The sequence below is a fragment of the Aphelocoma coerulescens genome, chromosome 4 (assembly GCF_041296385.1).
Source record: "Aphelocoma coerulescens isolate FSJ_1873_10779 chromosome 4, UR_Acoe_1.0, whole genome shotgun sequence".
In the NCBI taxonomy this organism is placed as follows: domain Eukaryota; kingdom Metazoa; phylum Chordata; class Aves; order Passeriformes; family Corvidae; genus Aphelocoma; species Aphelocoma coerulescens.
The window spans coordinates 53,672,853-53,695,569 of NC_091017.1; the positions used below are offsets into that span (position 1 = coordinate 53,672,853).

General features: G+C 36.2%; 1 protein-coding gene across 1 annotated transcript in view; it reads left to right on the top strand.

Annotated features, from left to right (window-relative positions):
* Positions 1 to 22,717, top strand: part of GABRA2 (gamma-aminobutyric acid type A receptor subunit alpha2) — a 57,713-nt gene that overhangs the window by 29,451 nt on the left and 5,545 nt on the right. Inside the window, exons 4-7 of the mRNA XM_069012175.1 lie at positions 8,570 to 8,790; positions 11,128 to 11,210; positions 14,078 to 14,221; positions 15,024 to 15,176. Coding sequence (XP_068868276.1) covers positions 8,570 to 8,790; positions 11,128 to 11,210; positions 14,078 to 14,221; positions 15,024 to 15,176 — 601 coding nt within the window. The remainder of the gene's footprint in view (positions 1 to 8,569; positions 8,791 to 11,127; positions 11,211 to 14,077; positions 14,222 to 15,023; positions 15,177 to 22,717) is intronic.

Here is a 22,717-nt window from a genome sequence, read left to right on the forward strand (position 1 = left end):
ATTTAGGTATCTTTATCATTTGTGTCAAAGAAATGCTATTTTATGTCAACCACTCTATTTAATGTCAAATATACAATGCCAATATATAAGAATTTTCAACTTCCTTTTGCAAACTAGCGAGAATCAAGGAAGGCAAAGCAAAACATGGGATCAAACAGATTTTACTTTCACTCTTCTGTCTTTTTGAGCTGTTATTTCTCAGAAATGTTTAAGTTCAGTATTGTGATGCTAGAAGCCTTATAGGCTTCTAACCCAATCAGTGATACAAATTTATTTTGACATTAGCCTGAGAGAAGAAAAGCTGCATTGTTTAGAAAAACAAACAAATGAAAAATTGGACAGAACAACTGAAAAGCAAAGCACCTCTGAATTTTCTAAAGAGTTATAGGATTAAATTATTATTACAGATGCTAATTAAAGCATTTATCGTGAAATTAAAATATTTAATATTTGAAAATTCAGAGGTAAAGGATAAACTTGGTTGAATTGTAATTTGTAGGGTAAAAAGGATTGAACATTAAACCTAATTATTTTTTCTGTTTTTAAAAATTAATTACTTGAAGTCTGGTAAACTCTACCATCGTTATAACTCTATATGCTACTAGCTTGAATTTCAGCACTGAAAGCATTGTACTTTTGCCTCTTTTTCTCAGACTTGGTGTCTTTACAGGCTCTTCTGACACTTTGGCTCTGAAATTTCCCCCATAGCCATAGACATAGTAAGTGCTGATGTCCATAATTGAAAAAAATATATCTACAATAAATGAGACCTATTTACTCCTCATGCAATAGTTATTTTATGTAAGACAGATTATGTAGGTACTGAGACCTTTTATATAAGGTCTACTGTGGAAAAAGCTTTGCCAAGATTTAGCAAATTTTGCCTCAGAACAGTCTTTCTGATTATCACGGGAACATCTTCCCAGCTTTCCTACAACACACGGTTAGTAGGTGGCAGGACTCGAATCAGTTTAGCTTGAATATTAAAACTAAGAAGCTTTCTGAGACTTTTGTACTTCAACTTTCAGTCTTAGATTTTCATTGTTATTGGGAAGTTTTGTTTACTGTGGTTACACCTTTGTTCCCAAGTTGTTTGTAAACAAGTTTTTCCTAGTTTCTTGATGATAGACCTGCAGTTTTTCACTTTGAAGTCAAGGAACAGGAACATTTCTCTGTAGAGATTGTCATACACAGCTAGTTCATCACTACACACACTTCCATCTCGTCAGTTTTCAACTGAAATGTCAATAAATGTTTCTGATTTTTCAAATATAGCCAGAATAGAAATTTTCAATGAAGACTGAAAGTCAAATACAGAAATGATCAGAAGGGTTGTTACAGCATTCCTCACTACAACTGAGGATGGTTCTTTAGAGATAGTGACTGAACTTGGAATCCTGTTTCTTTTTTTCTGTCTGTTTTTCAGATTTCCTCATTCCAGTTTGCATTTCAGATTTTGATTTGGTTTTTTACCTATGCAGCTTATTTTTAGCTCTTTCAAAGTCTAATTATTAGCTAGAATTCCTTAACTTAAGAGAAGTTTTACAGGAGTGGTATGATATATAATTCTGGACAGAATAAGGGAATGCATCAAGATTTTTTTTTTTCCAAAAAGATAAAAAAAAAGTACTGCAATTACTTTTATGTAGTTATTATTTGAACTCAGTAAGAGAAGGCTAAAGAGTAAAAGAAATGGTAAATACACTTGGACTTTTTGGGTATTGGGGAGCATTGGGGAGCATCTAGGTTTTGTTTTTATAATTGATATGTTTCTGAAAAGTCAATGAACTTGTTACTTTATTTCCTTTTAGTATTGGCTCAGGTAATTGCTTTTGCAAGTTAAATCCATACGCTGAAATTTTGATGAGACTATCTCACATGATCTCTTGCAGAGTTTCTGTCCTTTTATTCTGTTGGGAAGTCTTTTTCCTCAGGATGTGCAACATCCTGCCAAGTGGATCAATATTGGAGATTGATTTGTCAGAGGCTGTGTCCAAGCCTGTCACTGCCGTTAGCTCTCTCTGTACTTTTGTTTGGCTTCCTGTTCCTGTCACCAGGCATCCACTGTGTTTCAGGGTTGCTCTTTCTCTATGTCTGAATAAAAAAAGGATAATGAGAAGTGTTTTTATTTTTAGTGACAGTAGTGGGAAAAATGTCCCATAGTCTCTCTTCTAAGTAATCCCTATTCGTATCTTTTACATGCCCCTCTTATCTCTCCTTGGTGCTTCTTTTAGACTCAGAGTTCACTGTACAGCAGCTATTTGGAAAGAAAGAGACAAAAATTTATTCAGAGAAGGTCCTTTTCTTACATTAATATGAATAGAAAGACATTCTTTTCCCTAGACACTATCATTCAAACTGGTTAAACACATTTTTTTACAATTTTTTAAAAAATACTTCATGTTTAGATTAAATGCTTAGACAAAAATGACTGAAGCTGACAGATTAGGCAGAAATAAAAGGCTTGAAATGAGTTCCTCACATAGAGAAAAATCATGCCACAATTCCCTAGAAATATTCCACATTTTCTTGATAGTATTAAAGGTCATATGTATCTGGCAGACATTACTTTATGTATTTAAAAATGAATATGTGTTCCTTTGAAATGCATTGATGGGGTAGTGTTTCAGTTTTTAACAGGGCCGTTAAGGGTTTTGGTAAAAAATAACCAACAAGGCCGTTTCAAGCCACAATCCTCCTTCATCAGAACATTTTCAAGGATTCTATTCACTAGTATGTAAGATCCACACTCCAAAAGACCTGAAGGGAACTTCTGGCTGTCTGCTATTTCCTTCTATGTTCTGTGCTGTGCACACATCAGAAGGTAAGTTTTGGAGAGAGGAAATGGACTCAGTTTATTTATCTCTGCAGTGGGTTTGATGTTGATACACAAGTGCTTGTGCAGAGCCTGAGTAGTCAATGCTTGTGACTGGAGCTTTGAGGAGGTTCGGAGGAGAACTCTTTCAGTCCTCATATTGTTAGACAATTGCTTGCTTTTAGAGGAAAGTAGCAAGTGAGATAGATTGTTTGTCCAATTTTGTGGGTGGGCCTAGGTGAAGCCAAGCCGTACCATGATGAACTAGGTTATGCAGACTGCTGTAGTGTGTTATTCCTTCTGTGTGCCATCTGCACCCTGCATAGATCTGCCCACAGAGACAACCACTAAGACAACCAACTAATGATGTGATCCTCCTACTGTAAAGCTAATTTCAGCATTCACTGAAAATGTCTAGTGTGCAGGTTTAATAAATTGAATTGCAGAAGTTGCATCACAAACACTCATCACACTGACGAATATTATCAGGTTGTGCATATACCGGGCAGATTATTTTGCTTTGAGTAATTCATTTTTTGAGTCTTCTGTTTAAACTCCTTGGTTTTCTTGAAAGTGATTTTGATGCTCAAATGCATACCAATCATGCTAGTATTCTACAGCACCAGTTACATACTAATATTGTTAACATTTTTAAACAAATCTGAAAGTAAAATTACACATTTCCTTAAGGCAGATATGAAAACTAGAGTGTACATTTTAAGAATTAAAATTAAGAAATTATACTGATGTAAAAACAAATATTAATATGCAGTTCCTATATTATCTAGGTAAGATTTAGGTCCATGAATCTGAACTGTTTATCTCATCAGTGTATCAACCACAGTATTTCTAACTGTTTTAAGGACTCAGTGAAAAGCTGTATATGCCATTTCCCCTTCACTTGTTTTTAATTTTTTTTTATTTGCCTTTTAAAAGTCTTATATCTTATAGTATTTAAAGTTTGTTTTTGTGGTTATATATATATATCAGTTAATGGCTTTAAGAGTGGTCAGGGAAAAGACAAACATACTTTAGAGAAATGACTATTAAAATTTTTTACAAGTAGGGAATGAGGAACTCTGGCTTGAACTCTTCATTAAACAAAATGCTGTGTTTTAGAAGGTAATAAAAAAAAAATGTTCGATCTGCTTCAGGACAATACTGCTTTCTAATGGACACTTAAAATTTTTGAGATATTTGGAACATGTCCATCTTTACTCCAGATGCTAAAACTGCCAAAATCTGCGAAACATTATCGGAAAGGATAAGAATATGTTTTTTGTTTTTTGAACTTTTCCCATACAAATCTGGCCTTAGCAAAAAAAAAAAAAAAAAAAGAAGACTACCATGTAGTGGAGATTGCTTATACTCAGGTCAGGTAAATCTTCTGCCAGGGATACTAATGTCTTTTTTATGGTGCATACTGTTATGCACAACAACCCCATATTAAAAGAGGAATGAAATTTCCTCACCATTTTGTTCTTCTGACCATTGAAGAGGGTCAAGTGCTTCTTAAAACTGCAGTAAGAACCTCATCATCTGTACCTAAATTTCATGGAAGGTGCTATAATACATATTTGAAAGGTTATGTTTAATTGTACTGTGTTAGAGTCTAGCTGTGTAAGCACCATTTTAGACACCACACAGTAGGAAACACTTTCTTGTCTAGAAATGATCGCAGGAGTCCTTTGAAGACCTGGAATTATGCTCCTGTGATTTTGTGGAGATACTGCACTATATACTGGAGAGTGGTTAGGTCATGTCCAGAAAGAGCACAAGGTTTTTTACATAGGTTTGTTGTTTTTTTTTTTTACATCTGCAGAATGAATGAAATTAGTATCAGGTATTAATTGGAGTATTTTTTCCTAGAGTTCAGATTTGCGTTTCTCACAGAATGTTAGTCTTGATTGAAAAATAAACATTACACAGAATTTACCACAAAGTGGCACATACATCAAATAGGATTTAGTTTCAAAATCTTTATGTAGCATCTTTTGATAATGCTAGCTTTTTATCATGTTGATTATGTTCAAAGTACTTCAATACCTTCCTATTTTTTCATTTATTTTATATGGTAGCATCAATGGGGATATCCATGATCGTAAGTAGAATAGATTTGGCACAGAATGGAACATGGGATCACTGAATACAGCACTGCAGAGGCAGAAGTTGTATTTTGCTTTTCATAATCATTTTAAATGGATCTTGACAAATTAATTTCACCTCTGTGCCTTAGTTTCCTTTCATACAAAATTGAGATCCCAGTACTTCCAACTGAAAAAATGCAAAGAGGTCTGTAGAAAGTTAAGTTATTTAAGAACTATGTGAGATTTTACTACTGTTGTGGTAAACAGAAGCAGAAGGTGTTCATCATCATTCACACCAAACCTTGGTTTGTTCTGTGTTTCCATCTTCTAAATGAGATGTTCTGAAATAAAGGTCTCCAGCACAGGCTGGATGGTGTTACAAACCACCCCAAAGGTGAGGGTAACTCAGGTTCTACATAAAAAAGTTAATTTTGGAAAATTTTGGTTGCAGGGGAAAGGAGGTATGTAGCCATTTTGGTTATTAATAGCTATAGCAATATAGCAATACAAAAACATAAAAATAACACTGAAGAAAATTTACAAGGAAAAGAAAGGAATAGAAAGAAAGGAGAAGAGCAGAAAGATATCACCACTCATGGATTCAACGACAAGACTTGGTTGTTGTAATTTCAGTGTTTTCTGGTCAAAGTGATGGTATCAGTTTTGATCTGCTGGGGTGGAGGAAGCCCATGAAACATAGAGTTCAGTGGGTTAATATTGTTCAGGTTTACATGGGAATGCCCAGACACCTCTCCTGGGGAGGGGAGTTCTATACTGTCTTTTGCAACACCATGGATCTGTTGCAACTGTGGATCATGTACAGTCCTCTAGTGGAAGACCCCAGAAATGAGTCTGGTGGCTATGGTCTCTCCCTGACAGACCAAGCCAGGGCTTATTTTCAGCACATCTGCTGAGTTGGGTTTTCTTGTGGATACATTCTTCTCAGCCTTATTTACTTCTCCTTAGACCTGAGATAATTGGACAAAAGCAGCACCTTTATCTTATCTCAAGTTCCCATCAGGAGGCTTAACTTACTGTCCAGATTTCCAGGAATTCACAGAGGCATACCGGGGAGAGGGAGAGAGGGGAGTTCTGTGGTCTCAGATGAGCAGTTGCTTCTTTATGCAGTTTGCCATAGTGGGCAAAGTCCTTTGGTGGTTACCTTAAGAGTGTTTGAGCCATTAACCATTACCTGTGGATCAGTCAGAGATTTATCAGCAGGATCTCTCAAGGCTGCAGTTCAGATTCTTTCCTGCTCATTCTACTTCCTAAGCTGTTGCCTTGCAGCAGATGTGAGCTTTTGTGAAATGTTGCTGTTTTGATTTATTGGCATTTCATGTCTACTTTTTTTCCTGTTTCATTTCTCTTGTAATTCTTTTTATGTATGTTGGAAGACAGTTAAGAAGCAGGATCTTTGAAGATTTTATTGATGGAAACATTGCAAAAAAAGTTCAGATTTATATTCTAATCATTTATGTGCAGTGGTGTTTGTCAAAAGAACCTGCAGGACATATCACTCACTCCTGTTGAATTTCAGTGGAATTTCAAAGTCTTACTCCCTCAGGCTCTTATTCCCAATTCTTTATACCTCAAACATCAATCTTACCACAAAAATGATTTATTGGTAAGCCCCTCAGACAAAAACCATGAGGAAGCTCTTAGGGCAATTGTTTTCCTTTAATTACCTGGTATTTATATCCAGATTTCATATACTCCCCTGCTGCTCCTGATTCTCCATGATACTATGCATTTTGTCACTTTCCCTTGTCTGCAACTGAACTGATAGGTAACTTGCTATTTGTAAATGGGATTTTAAGTCACATGATGTTTAACAAATAAAACAACATATAGATCAGCAAATAAAAGAGGACAATTGAATGTGGTCTATCATAGACAAATGAGCAAACCACTTGTTATGAGGCAGTGTCTCTGGCAGTGATGAGGGACTGTACAAAATCGAGTATTATATCAAAGAAAGACATGTTTTAGAGGTTCATAATTTTGTATTAAAGAGATATATTTACTGAAATATTATTAGAGAATAGAAAATGGAGCTAAAGAAAACTAAACTAATTTTCAGTGTATTGTCACGTAAGTTTTATTTAATATTATTTTAAATATTTAAAATATTAATTAGAAAATTCACAAAGTTTTATCACATTAATGTACGACCTTCTGGTATAGCTAAAAATTGAGCTTCTGGTTTTTGTCAGATTAGTTTATAAGTATCCATAATTTCCAAAATACCTCTTCCCACTTGTCGCAGTTCGTAATTAGAACTGCTTTCTCTCCTGCCCCTGTCATGCTCCTTCACATAAAAAATTCTCTTTCCTTTATTCCACATGCTCTCCTTAGCCTCTGGCCCTGACCTGGAAAAGGTCCTCACAGCTCTTTGGCTCACAGACCAAAGGAGCTGAAGAGAGCTGTCACTTGTCGCTGTCTAGTCAGCACTCCTTTTGTATTGCTGTATGACTGATGGAGAACCTTAATGCTTGTTAATCAGCACACAAGGGAGCCAGCAGAAAATGATAGAGGCTGATAAGTTCTTTGAAGTCACTTTTATATTGAAATCCCTTGAAAGTTATATATTGGTTAAATTTTATCAGGCCTTTTCCATTCAAAGATCGTTTATTGAAAATGGTTTGTGCAGAGCAGTTGCAGTAGTACAGACTGCTGCAGCATACTAATACTTTGAAATCATGAGACCATTTTGTACCTGTCCAACAAAACAAAATTGTACCAAGGTAGCATTTGCCAATATGCTGAATACAGTTTGCTTCCAACATAGTTTTTAAGCTCTCCCATATCCAATTTATGTGCTGTGCTGACAGTAGCAAAACATTAAATCCATTTACAGTTCCATTTTGAAGATAGTTGATGAATTTACATTATCAATGTTTAATCAGTTGTTTGCTTGTGTTGTGGTTTAACCCCAGCCAGCAACCAGCTAAACAGCAGCAAACCCCACCAGATGGAATACCCAGCACTGGTTGACACAGGCATCTGGTCTAGGTCACCAGTCTATTTTTGCTTGCATCCTTTTTTTCCAGACTGTACTGCCTTCCCAAGACTAGGCATCAGAGTAATGTTCACCAGGCAGTGAGTGTCACCTGTTAATCATCAGCTATTGTTTCCTACCCATGTACTTTTGTTCATAAAATCCACCACTACAGAGCCTTACATTCCTCTTTAGAGAAATCTTATATCATTCTGCTTGTATATACTCTACCTTTTAGGGGTTGCCTTGTTTCCTTACTTCCAGTCTCAGCCATTCTCCATGCTCTTGAAATGCTGGGTTACTCTACAGGAGAAGATGCTGAAAGAACTATTTAATGTATTTTTTCCTTACTTTCCTTCCTTACTGTGTTTAATGAAGTTACCCATGTCACAGATACTTTGTATATCAGATACAGAAATCTAAATATTGAAAGAGTTCAATATGAAAACAACATGAACAACAAACCAATCATGAAGAAGAATATCATACCCTTAATGCATTGACTTCCTGTTTATTATTCTCAGTATTATGCAATTTTTTGTGATGATTATTCTTCCTTGACAATTTTACCAGGGGAATTTTGCAAACAGAGGTTTTCTATTTTTTGTTCTCAGAAAGCAGATTAGTGTTTCATTGTTTCAAAAAAAGCATGTATTTTTTCCATTACAGGAGTACACGATAGATGTTTTCTTCCGTCAGAGATGGAAGGATGAGAGATTAAAGTTTAAGGGCCCAATGAACATTCTTCGATTGAACAACCTAATGGCCAGCAAAATCTGGACCCCAGATACATTTTTTCACAACGGGAAGAAGTCAGTGGCACATAACATGACGATGCCAAACAAGCTTCTACGAATCCAAGACGATGGGACACTCTTGTACACCATGAGGTTTGTCTGTTCCTCTGTTCATCTCTTCTCTACTCATGCTGTTTCTTGATGTGATTTTTCCATCGAACAATTAAATCAGGTTTCAGGAGAACTCTCCCTTGTTTTATTTCTTTCTAAGGAGAAAAAAAACTAGGAAAATGTATGTTTAGTTTCCAGTTCTGTTAAAAATCTCTTGGCTGATAATGAATTAGATCAGTTTTCCTACCCATGCCTCAGTTTTCATATTTTTCTAATATATTAAAGATATTGAACACCTGAATAAAGTTATTTGAGACCTTCAGATAGTGTTTACCAACTCTGTCTTAGAATCATTAAAATAGTATGAGAGTTTTGCCTGTTACTGCAGCCATTGTACTGAACATGTGAGCCCCTAAGTAAATTTATTATTAAGGTCAGGAGCAGTTAAAAAACAGAGAAAGAATAAAGAGGTAATAAGGTCTCAAACTCTTTCCAGCAAGAGCTACAAGAAAAATAGGTCTTACTCTGTAATTACTGTTTCTTTATGTCTAATTATAATATTTTACTTAGAATTTTAATTTTTTCATCCTGTGCATCATTAGTAGCTAGATAAATATTTAGCTGATAAAATGTTAAAATTTGCTTAGAAAATAGAGTATAGAATATGCAAAATTATAAAAAAACCATGTGTAACAAAGCAACATTTTTATAAGACTGATTTCTTCTTTGGTAACTCTTTTTGCAATAATGTTACCTATGTGAATTTTTTTGAAATTTTTAACCAAATTGCCAGAAGCCCCTGACTTATTTTCTTTCTTTTTTTTTGGACAATACTTAATCAATTGAAGTAGTTGTGAATGTAGACTTAAAAACCCCAGCCTGAGTAAGATAGAAACTGTGAGCTCTAAAGTGAATGTGTACTGTGGTACTTTCTCCGTGCAGCCATGCCAGCATCCTTGAAGCCCAGTTTTACTACACAACTCTGAAACCCTTACAATAGGGAGTGATGATGGGTAGGCTGCTACTGATGCTGGGTAATGTAATAGTCAGAGAGATTCAGAAAAGTTTGCTTGATGTAAATTGAGACCTCATGTGTTGTATTTTTGCTGGGGCTCAAATCAATATTTGAGCTATTGTCTGTATAAGCTGACTGAAATTCTCTTCTTCCAGAAGAAGATATAATAATCCTATACTATAAATACAGGAAATACTGTTTGAAACCATTGTGAAGTATAAGCTGAGTCAGATTAATTATAATTAACTAACCATTTTCATTACTTGTAAGTCTGTTGGTTCTCAGGGTACGAGGTTAATGTGTGCACTGTTCTAACTGTTTTGTCTAGACTTTAAACAGCTGTTTTTATCGTGTCTACATAAAATGATTGTGTGATTTATATCAGAGGCTCATGCAGTTCTTTCCTTTGCCTTCAGCTTCTTGCTGATTCTTATCTCTCAGTGCCCCTTGAATTCAGAAAAACATTCCTGGGGAGTGGAGGAATAGAAACATGAAATACCTTTTGGTGGAAGGCTGGGAGAAAATAGCAGGGAATACAATGACTAGGAACCACTGGGAGTACAGAAGGATGTAACTGATGTTTGAGGCTGAGTGAAGAGGAAGAGAGGCATACAAAATGAGAGAAGAAATCTCTACCCAGAGGAGACTTACAGGATAGGAAGGAGAAACATAGGGGTGTTCTTTGGTTTTTTTTTCTTAAATTAACAATAGTGGGATGGTCCATGAAAAGCTTTCTTCAAACTGTTTTAAATTATTTTTTATTCTACTGATCCCCATATATGAAACTGGGATATTGCTGGGGTTTTTTCACAAAATGAGCAAAAGTGGATGCTTTGTTAATATGTGGCCACACTTTACATAAAGAATAATCACAAGTAACATGGAGAATGAGAAGCAGCAATCTTTTGAAAGAACACAAATAGTTTTTCTCTATATCTTCCATTGAAACTGTAAAAAAATGAAATTCAGAAGACTGGAATACAGTTCTTTGGCAAGTTAATTGTATTCTAGATGCTTTTATAATGAGCCTTTAAGAGCCATTTTAGCCCACATGTACCTCAGAATATTATGAGAAGAAAATTACTGTTCTTAACAACCTGAAAATACTTAATTTGTATTTTTCTTTAAATGCCCTTGGCTCATAATTTTGAGGTCAGCTTTTACAGGTTCTTGATGTGATAAGTAAATGCCTTTCAAAGGAACACATAGAATGGGAGAGGTAAAAGCTGATTTAAATTCTTGTTAGTTTAATATAAAATTTCAATTTAATCTACTAGATCGGCATGAACTCTGTTCACTTCTGTGGAACTGATTTTCTTGTCCTGCTAAATGACTTAAATGCAGAGTGGTCTTTTGCCTTTTAGGCTTACAGTCCAAGCTGAATGTCCAATGCACTTGGAAGACTTCCCCATGGATGCTCACTCATGTCCACTGAAATTTGGCAGCTGTAAGTATGTAATGTGGAGTACAGCCTTTGATTAGTGAATATCTAACATTTCTCAGCATAATTTTGTTTCAGTAAATTGTTACATGAGAAATGTAAACCGCAAGATGGGACTTTTTAAAAACAGTTGTAACCTGACACATCAAAATCTCTTTTGCCTATCCAGAGTTGTGTCTTCTAGTGTATTTTAAAGATTTCATGACTCCAGTTATCAATAAACACCCTGCACCTGATCAACTCTGCACTGGTCTACTTTGATTGCAGTGTGCAAACCATACAGATGAGCACAGAACTGGATGCACGTAGCCCATGCAGTATTGACAAAGAGCATATCAAAGTCTTCAATGAGTGGGTTTTCTCATTTATCACAACAACTTAGTTTCTCCTTATTATTAATGATATTTTTTATGTTCTTAGTCAATGAAGGCAATAATGAATGGCATTATGTGATAAAAAAATTTATTCCTTAGTGCATCAGCATGTTATAGACAGGTGGAATTTGACCTCACTATGTGTTATGCTAACAGCAGCATTATTTCACTTTCTTTGATTACAGCCATTCTTCTTCTTCTTCATTATATATATTTTCTGGATCTTTTACACAAAAGTTTTCTTTTTTTTTCCCTTTGGCTGCAGCCTACATTCTCTTCTGGGCCCAGGAAAGGAAATGGGGTCTTTTTGAGGCAACAAGTTAAAACATAAAAGTTCTGGCTGATTTTACAATAATTGTAGCAACACCAGAATACAAAACAGGGCATATGCTGCCACTAAGGACATCATTAACCAGATGATGCTTGCCATAGCACTGTACATTCTCTCCACTGTGCTCATATCCCTTTTCCTTGGAGTTTGTAGCAAATTAAACCAAGCCTGCTCTTCTGATGATGTTTCCACACTTGAGGGAAATCTTAGCTGTGGAGATAAAAGATCATTGAAATGAATATAATGTGCATCATGGAGCCTTTTCTTGCCCCCTCAATATTATATTTATAATACATAATGCAGCCTGAATAACTAACACCAGAGATGTTAGCCAAAATTGGCTACTGACTGATAATATTTACATATATGTGCCCAGCAAGGCACGTTTGATTTATAAGATGTTGCAGGTAAAAAAGACTCTTATGTAGCCTGAAAACAACTTGAAAACTCCTGTGATAATGAAACCCATACTCAGGCCAAAGGCTACTTTCTGCATGTGCATTTTTAGATTGGAAACCCTTATGACTAGGTATATTGGACTTTGTGTGAACCACTTCCTTTTTTGTCTTTTTTTCAGTCTTGATTGTTTGCTTTTCTTACCAGCTTGTCCTTTATTCCCTGCCTATGGTTTTCTAATAATCAGAGGAATTTTAAATGTGAGCAATGTGATTTTAAAAAAAGCCTGTCTTTCATTTCCCTCAAAGTCACTGTGCTCCAGCCTGTTGGCACATCCAGGGGACTCTTATTTCTGTTCATTTTGAATGGCTTCACACACATTTTATTTCTTTATCTAGGAGTCAGTTCTAGAGAACTGTGCATTTTTCATCTTTTATTCTGGGATAGAATCTGAATGATGAATAGTGGTGAAAATAAGCAGGAATCCTGAGGATTTTGGTTTAACTAAGGCAAGTTTGCCTGTGATATACACTGCTAATCTTACATTGCTAGGAGGATCATCAGCATGTATGAATGTCTCTTTTTATACATAAGAGAAAAGCCAAACTGAATGTATGGGAGAAACTGTAGCTTAATAGATTGCTTTTCTTTATTCTTTTCAAAAAGTCTAGCTGACAGTGAAGAGAATGGGGACAAATCAACAATTTGCCATACTGCTGGTTTGCATTAAAGCAGAGATATTTTTGTGGAAAGCTGGAAGGATAGATGGGAAGTGTTAAAAATTTCTACTTGCTACCCACCTGCTAGATTTTGTTAGTCATGCAATTTATGGCTAGTTGCATGAAGAAGCTGCTTTCTGAGACTCTAGAGATTTCTTAAGTGAAAATCTTTGCAGACCAACAGTAATGATGCTTTACTTTTTAATTGCACTGCAATTATTGTGTAAGATTTAAAATGCACTTGTTTCAGTCAATCAAAATGAACACACAACTTCTTCCATCAGTGGTTTACCCTTTTCCTTTCAAACTCCATTTGTTAATAGGATATTAGACTGGAAAAAACTTTCAGGACATACTCATTTTTTTTCTTACTTACTGGAGAGGCATTAACACTTTTTAAAATACAGGGTTGATTTGCTTTCATACTAGTTTATCTTGACAGACCCCAGGCTAAATGTATGTTTGATCAAGAATGTACTGAGAGAGCAGCCTGTTTAATGTCAGTGTGTCCACCAATACAATGGCAACTAATGAGATTTAAGAGGGTAGGCAGGGCAAGGTACCAGGGTGTTGTCACTGCTGGCTTCCCATGTTTAAGTCTGAATTTCAACTAATAATAAAATGCTTGTGATACATCCCTGAATTTGAGAGTGGAGACAATGGAAGGTCAGAACTACACAGCAATGAATTTTCAAAAATGCCTGTCTAAATCTTGCAAATTGTCATTCTTTTCATCTGCCTTATCACGAATTATAGGATATGTATAATATCTAACTTCTCACAAGTCTTTTAACAGTGTAGAAGAGATGTTGTTTGTAGTTTAATAAATTGTGATTAATAAGATCACAAGTGAGTGCCCTGTTCCTGTGCTACAATAGGCACTTACTTTACAGTAAAGCTATTTTAAACAGCCAATATTTTTTACCATATGATTTAAAATTCTTTGGGGTGAGTTTTTATTTGAAAAATAAGTAGCTCTTGTAATTCTGTGAGTTTTGGTGGTAACTGTTTAATTTGAATTGCTGACGAAGTATTTTACCTTGTTTCTCCCAGATGCATATACAACTTCAGAAGTGACATACATTTGGACTTATAATGCTTCAGATTCAGTGCAAGTGGCACCAGATGGCTCAAGACTGAATCAGTATGATCTTCTAGGCCAAACAATTGGAAAAGAGACAGTTAAGTCAAGTACAGGTTAGTAAAAGATATTTTGGAGGAAAAGGCAGTTACTGACTGTGAAGACTATATTTCAGGTGGTGTTAAAAGCTACTGAAAAAGAATGTGGCAAAATATGATCTATTAGGCATGTACTGTACAAGTCATAGTCAATGTACTGTACAAGTAACACAAAACAGCACTTTACTGATTCTTTCAAATTATAATTAACTGGTGATAACAGAGGTGAACTTGTCCTCAGTAACTGGTTTTTTAAATGCTATCTGGAGCTCCATGTTGAATCCTAATATTTGTAACCCAGGGTTGGGATATTTGTTAAATTTCATATTGTAAATGACATAGATTTTGTCTAAAGCAGACAGATTTCAACCACGTTTCCCTTCCATCATGGTTTTGACATTAAACACTGGAGTATTCTACTAGACTCTAGACTGTTTTCCTGCATGTGCCAGGCTGTGATGGACCCCCACAACTGCTTTGTAGTCGTGATTAAGCTCTCAGGGAGCTGTTGTGTGGACACAGAGTGCTGCTTATGAGCAGAAACCTTCAGGGCTGGTGTTCTTCTCAGTGCGTACAAGAGTTCCTGGAAGTTCCTTAACACTCACCTTTCATGGAACGCAGTGGGAATAAGATATAGCTGTACTCAAAATCTTTCTTATATTCTGTAGGATGCTTCCTATTACAAAATATCTGTGGCACAATATAACCCCAGAACATTTGTTTCACATAAATGCAGCAAACTTTCTCTTATCAAAGAAATGGACATTCTTAAGATGATAACCTTTTGTTTCATTGTATTTTGCTTGTTTGTGGCACCTAGGTGAATATACGGTAATGACGGCTCATTTTCACTTGAAGAGAAAAATTGGTTATTTTGTCATTCAGACTTACCTCCCCTGCATCATGACTGTCATTCTCTCTCAAGTGTCATTCTGGCTGAACAGAGAATCTGTACCTGCCAGGACAGTCTTTGGTGAGTATACTGAGTAGCATTGTCTCTGTTTGCAACAGCTGAAGATGCTAGGAAGTACTTCTGAAGTGAAGGGCTTTTCATTCAAGTTAAAGTGTTTGTAGAGTGTGATACAATTTCTAGTCCAAACAGCTTTAAACTGCAGTTTACACATCTCCTGAGAATCCCAAAGATTTTGGAAATTAGTACATACAAGCAAAATGTCCTCATATATCCTTGACTTTTTTGAGAGGAAAAAAAATTCACAGAATAGAAAAAGATGACAATGTTTCTATTTTAAAAGTAAATTTAGTAAACCTCGATGATTTTCTGAAATATCTTACTTACATTGATATTATCCAAGTATTCTTGTACTTGGAGATAAGCAAATTTCTAAATTTATCTGTAAATTAGGCAAATTGAATTTGAATTTGCTGAATTATTTGGGTTAAAGTTTTCAAACTGAGTTCTTTTAAAGAAACCCTGTTCTGGGATTTTGGACAACACTTCAAACTCGAGATTACTATGAGGCAGCAAACAGATTCAGCAGAGCAATATAATGGTGTTTCTCTTACAGTGAGGTTTGGCTCTCTATTTAAGCAAAGTAACAAATGTCTTTCTTATTTGCAAAACAAAGTTCATTTAGTTTGTTTGCTTTTGAAGGAAAAGAGAGCACAATAAAATTAATGTCTGTGTGGAATCAGCCATCAGAAATGCTGCATAAAATTGTATTATTAGTCATCAGTAAACACCATGTACGCTTCAAAAAATAGGCCAAACTCAAATGCATATTAAGTATGATGCACAACAAAGCATTTACTGTCGCTCCTGGTAGAGAAAATGCCACAAAGCATTGTGAAAATTGCAGGTTTGAATATGAGCCTTATTGAAGTCAGATGAAATAGGTCAGTGGTTACAGTGGGACCAGAATTCTATCATGGTTTTCCAGGCAGCTATCAGGAAGACTTTTTTTTTTTTTGTCTTTCTTCAAAATCTTCTGTGAATTTATCAGTTTTTGCTTATGAAAATGTACATTCCTGTTTTCCAGCTTTGCAAGTACACTGTCAAATCCTTCTAAACCTGTGTCTTAGCCCTTTTCTGTACCCACTCCAATACATTTAGGACAGTGTGCCTGGTTTGTCCAAAAAAAGTCTCACATCTGCTCTTCCTAAAATGCAGTTCTGTTACTGTGTCACTGTTAACAAGCTACTACACCCATAACAAGGCCCTGGGATAATTTTCCTGAAATGTATCCTTTCCTGCACACTTCTTTCTTGTTCTTGATTTATTTTTTGTTTACTTTTTTTAGAAATAAGTAGTATCTTCATGGCAGCCTGATGCTTAGCTCTCCTGGGGTTTAGTCTAATGTGGATAATGAAGTGTCCTGCTTCAGGATGTCTTGAGGGAAGTGCGTAGGAGGGCCGCAAGAACAGAATCACACCGCTCAGTGACATGAATCCTGAAATCTGTTTACTAAGAACGATGGGTTTATTGCAGGCATAGCAGTTCTGTGCTAGTATCTTATTCCTGCCACACAGACATGCACCCTGTGTGCCACTCAGGGCTCTGTCCCCTCCAGGCTATCTTAGCCTGGCACCCTGAACCTGGGGAAACAAGACACATCCAGTCTCTGCCTTATGGAGAAGCCTTAGCCCCAGCATGCGGCATTTGCTCCTCAGCCTTTTTCATTTCGTTGGGCTGGATTTTCCCTGAGGAGCTATTTCTTAACATTCTTTTACACTCTAGATGCGATTGTCAGCATAAGCTGCCAGTGGGCTCTCTAAATCCACAGCCTCAGGTGGATCTCCCAGTCTGTCTCCATACCTACTGGCAGCAGCTGTCACTGGGATTTCTGATACGCTCTGGCCTCTTGCCAAATGTGTTACAAAAATATACAGTTAGCCAGAGTTTCAAAACAAAGTTCATCTATTGCTCTTTACTGGTTTTTGGCTGTACTGAATTATTCTTGTCAGTTAGAGCTGAGCAGGTACGCTCAAGTTTCATCTGGGTGATACTTGCAGGTAGACTCCATCCAGCGACACAAGAAGCCCATACTACAGTTAATAAAACAACGTACATTCAGCAGGGAATATAAAAATTGTAGGGGGTATTCCTTTACACTCTTACTGATTATACTTAATTTTTAGTTTTTATATGGAATAGTCGTTTGCTAGATACCCATCTTTGTATTGTATATTAAATATATCAATATTAAAATATAGTTAAACAGAAGTTACTCATTTTTGACAAAGTGTTTTTGAAAATCAATGAAAATCAATGAGAAATTTATTTCAATGACCTTCTTGAGAGCTAAGGACTAACTACTGGAATAGTGTTCCTTTCAAAGAAACATAACTTCTAGTTATTCAAAGCACCACTTAGCATGTATTATTTCAAAGGTGAAAGAAGTTACTTTTCTTTTCCCTTTCTGTTCTCTTGCAATGTAGTTTCAAGTTCTAGGCTAACATTAAGGGATTGATATAATGAGGCTTATTTTATAGTTGAGCTCTTTAATCCCTTTACTTTATGGTATCTGTTTAATACTGTTGACCTACCCTATCCCAAATGAATTATGGCCTAATGCTATATTGCTTCAACTTTGCTTTAAATTATTAGAAGATGAAAGTTTTGTCATCGTTGATTAAATGAGTCTTGAATCTGTTTTCTCTAGCAGATAAATCTGATTGCATTCTTAGTGAAAGAGGATAAGCCTGGTTCATAATGCCTTGGTTTAGTGCAAGATTACAATCTGTTTCATTTAGTAATGTGTTTATTGTTATGCATTTAGTGTCAACAATATTAGCAAAACTAATCTTGTACAGCTTATTGGATTCTTGCTTCATTTTTAATGGGTCATAGCATTTGGAAGCATCACATGTATTTGAATAGCAGCATTAGGTGCAGGTGACGGAAAGTCAGAAATTAGTTTTCTTAGTGCTACAGTTACCTATGTTTTAACTCACCTGGAGTGTCAATGAAAATGACAAAATAAATGTAGTTAGGTATATGTTCTTTTCTAAATGAAGCAGGAAAGAACAAAAATTAGTCTTAGTATATTGTCCAAGATGCAGAATTTTAGATTCACATAGTTATGTTCTTTTGTCAGTTCACTGTGATAATTTTTTTGTTACTCTGAGTTGCTGTGTCTGTTTTCACTTGTTCTTGATGTGGGTCCTTTCCATGGGGTGCAGTGCTCCAGGAACAGACTGATCCAGCATGGTCCCCTGTGGAGTGACTGGTCCTGCCAGAAGCCTGCTCCAGCGCAGGTTTTGCATAGTGTCAAAGCCTCCTTCAGGCATTCACCTCTTCTTTTATGGGGTCCTCCGTGGGCTGGAGGTTGATCTCTGCTCCACCTTGGACCTCTCTGTGAGCTGCAGGGGCACAGCTGCATCGCCATGGTTTTTACCACAGGCTGCAGGGGGATCTCTCCTCTGGTGCCTGGAGCAGCTCCTCCCTCTCCTCCACTGACCTGGGTGTCTGCAGAGCTGTTCCTGTCACATATTCTCACTTGTCTTCTCTGGCTGCAGTTGCTTCTGCTTAATATCCTTTTTTCTTCATCTTAAATATGTCATCCCAGAGGCACTGCCAGTGTTGTTGTTGGCCTTGGCCTTGGGCAGCAGTGGTGGATCTCTCTTGGAGCTGTCTGGAATTGGATCTCTCAGATGTGCGGGAAACTCCTGGAAGGTTCTCACAGAAGCCATTGCTGTAGCCCCTCACTACCAAAACCTTGCCATACAAACCCAAAGCAACTTTATAATTGTGACACTACAGAAAGAGGAACCCAAGAAAAGTTCAGATTTGTTCTCTGGTTATTTTTACAAGGGACTTGAATAATAGAGACTCGTCCTTTTGAACAGTTCTATATATACAAAGTACCTTTTCCCACTTCATTGAAAAAAATCTCAACTGTCTTTATTCTTCTCTCCTTTCACATGCTGCAGATTATCTTTTGTGCCTTTAGACATATCCTACTACTCACACATTTCTGTATATAATTTCTTAATTGGGAATTTCTGCTAAATGTAGATATAATAATATAATGGTAGGCAGTGAAAAACTAGCCCTGAGTAAGAGACTGAGCTGGCTGCAAACAAACTAATATGTCTCCTCAGCTCACTGATGTGTGAAGACACTAGCTCATATTGCAGTGGTGGCATAATTGCATGCAGCTTTTACTGGAGTTGGGGTAAATAGCGCTTGCCATCCAGCTTTGGGAATAAGCTTGTCTGTTGCTCAATGGGAAATTGTGTTCACTGCTCAGTATTGATACAGTGAAGCAGCATGGTAGCAACCTCACCATATGGATATGTAGCTTACGCAACTGATTGAATTCAACTCTTCTAGAAACAGATTATGGTATGGTTCTTGCCTCCCAAGCTATTTAAAAAGGGTGGTTTGTTGTTCTTTTAGTAAAAAGGGTAGACAAAGTGCTTCAGCTATTTTCTGTAATCTTTCTTTCAATGGTTGTTTAGACGCATCTCCTGGTGTTCGAGCAAAATCATGGTACACTCCTTTTGTATTGCATTTTCTAGTAGCACATACACATTGAGTAAATAAAAGCAAACAACATAGCCAAATGTTATGGTGCAATACTTTAATATCACGCTGCATCCAGAATTTTCAAGCTTTTGTTTACAGCTTTAACCAGTTGCTCTTGGAGTGATAAAATGAAGTAGTAATCTGTATGTCTGAAATGGTCAAACGTCTTTTCTTTCTGCTGTTATTTGTATTTATGAATCTATTTGGGTTTTGGATCAGGTTGGGATAGCTAATTACCAAAACAAATTTGCACTTGCTGTTAAAAAAAAGTAGAACAATGAAATTACTTTCCTTAATTAAAAAAAAAGTAATTTATCTATCCTTTTGTGTTATGATCTTCAACCATTATGTGTAACTTTGCAAACTTCTGTGATAAAAAGATAAAATAGTGGGACGAGTAGCCTGAAATTATAAGAAATAGAGCACATTTTAAACATTTTGTACAAATTATTTGCCAAGATGCAGTGCCTCTTTATTACAGAAATGTCCTTTGGTAACTCATTAATTAGGCCTTTCACTTTCAAAGAAGGTATCTACATTCTAGCACAAAAAGGCTAGGATATGTTTAGTTGACTAAAGTCTCTTCAAATTAGAAAAATCAGACAATACACAAAAGGTGAAATTAGAGTCCAAAAATTTGTCCCTGTCAAGGAGTTGCCTGACTTTTGCACACAAATGTGGGCATAAAGTAGTCATCATAACAGATTTTAACTTTAATATATATGTGCTAGCTCCTCCAATTTCCACCCTATGCTTTTAGTTAGACATTTCTAGTTTTTCAGGTTACCTCTTCCACTGTTATAAGCATAACAGAGCTGGTGTTTTCTAGAAAGGTGAGTTTAGTGCCAGTGAAAAGTGTTGAATTTGCAGCTCTGGAGATGGATTTTCTCTCTCTAGTAAACAAATGCCATTTCAAAAGCAGCAGCATAAAAAAACAATTCCCAGGCAATCAAATAGCTCCAGTCTTGGCTTGAATGGATAAACCTGTAGTGACAGAAGATATTTAGCTTTATAGCCATGCACTGCTGAGTACAAACCGTGTAAGGATGTTTACTGTCAAGTAAAAAATGCTTGGTCTGCTTTGGAGAAAGGAAATGTCAATGGTTTATTTTTTAGATCTTTTTCAAAGACAAATTGATGCTCATGGTCCCTTTACAAAATAATACCTGACCATTTCTCTGGCATCAGTTCAGGTGCCACATCTGCTGGGTGCTGGGCTATAGAAGACGGTTCTTGATCTGTATGTAAACTTTGTTTTTTTCTACATCGTAGTGAGATATCATGCAGTTTTTACATAGACTTTAAAATATTTTTTTGACTACTTCATTATAGGGGTGAATACTCACTGTTTTTAATACCAATTTTAGTTCACTAGTGCTATGAATTAGATAAGCAATGAGGAATGCTTTTGATCTGGTCTTTTAAGTTAAATCTTTGTGAAATAAATGAGGATTTTTTACAAGTTGACCATGTTCTTCCACATTAATAATTTTTCAGTCCACTCAGGTTTAGCAGTGGCAAGGAGGCAGGTTATTTCCATTCAGTCCTTTTTCATAAAGAAGACTTGATAATACTGATTTTTTCAAATTAACTATAATGTGCAAAATCATCTGTCTTTTCTCTGCAGAATAATAGCAATATAAAAGGACTAGAGAATCCTAAACTGACAAGTATTACAGATTAAATTTTCTGTCCAATTTTTTCCCATTCAGTTCAGCTTAAATAACTGTGGTGGCTTGAACATCACTGAATTTATGGAGTGAAGGAATAAATGGAATAAATAAATAAATGGAAGCATGTTGACAGCGTGCTGCTTGATTAGCATTTGGGTCACAAAGTGGTGTAACTTGCCGATCTTTTTAGAGAAACTGGCAAGTGGTAGCAAGATGCAAGATATAAATTCACAGTGTTTTAACTGATACTCGGAAAGGTCAGCAGTAAATCTTACATCAGATTTCTGAAGAAGTCAATGGGGTTTCTAGAAGATTAATTAATTCTATAAAGTGGGACTTAAACAGAGTGGTACCTTAGCAACTGTATATATTTACATGTGGATAAGGTCACCTTATATCTGAGAAACATTCACTTTACTGATACTTCTATATAATTATCATGATTTATCCGCAGCTCAGGACCAGTGTTAAAATTTACATGTGATAATTTTAAATGTAAGATAGGCTGTCTTTTCTCTGTGCTGCTGAAAATAATTAAGCTGTGTGTTGTGTAAGTGTTAGGAGAGACTAGGTTCTTTACAAAATATATTTTGTCTACACATTTTCGTCTGGTACAGTTGATAGCTGCTTCCTTTTCATTGTATAGTCTAGTAGATTCCAACAGTGTCATGGCTGATTCCAGGCCAAATCCACTTCTTTAATTTATGGAGGCTGAGAAACAGCAATTAGAGATTTATGTTTGCTGAGGCGTCTTGATACTGTGTGACTCAGCAGGATTCTTCCGTGCCTTGTTTTCCCTGCTGCACAGACCTTTGGAAGCACTGAGGCTGAGTCCATGTAGCTTTGCTTTGTCACCCTTTTTAGCACCTTCAGAGATGGAGATTCTTTACTGGAGGGATGAAAATTTGTGAAGCCTGAGGAGGTCTCAGTAGATGTAATTGCTGCCTCTCTTCCCTTTCACACAGTGGTTAAAATTGCTTCTCTTGTAGCAGAAGGAAAATCAGAGCTATGTCGATCCCCCAGAACCCAGGTGACAGATTGCTGACATTAGAAGATCTGGCTTAGGGAAAGTGACTTTACTTTCTCTTGGGAAGCCTCCTACAAGAATTTTATGAGTGTGTATTTGTTGAAGCTGTGATGTGCTGTTACTAATATTTCTGCCGTGGCATCTCCTTTGCCTGTCATAGTGAAGTGTAGGTTTGCTGATCTGTGCTAAGTATATCACGTTGTGTCACTTTTAATTCTGGAGACGTACTTAATGGTGTGCCACAAAGGGAATAGTTTAGTTTGTCTAAGTGTGATTCAGCCTGAGGTGGGAGAACTGATTTACTTAAGGAATGGAGACTGTGTTTA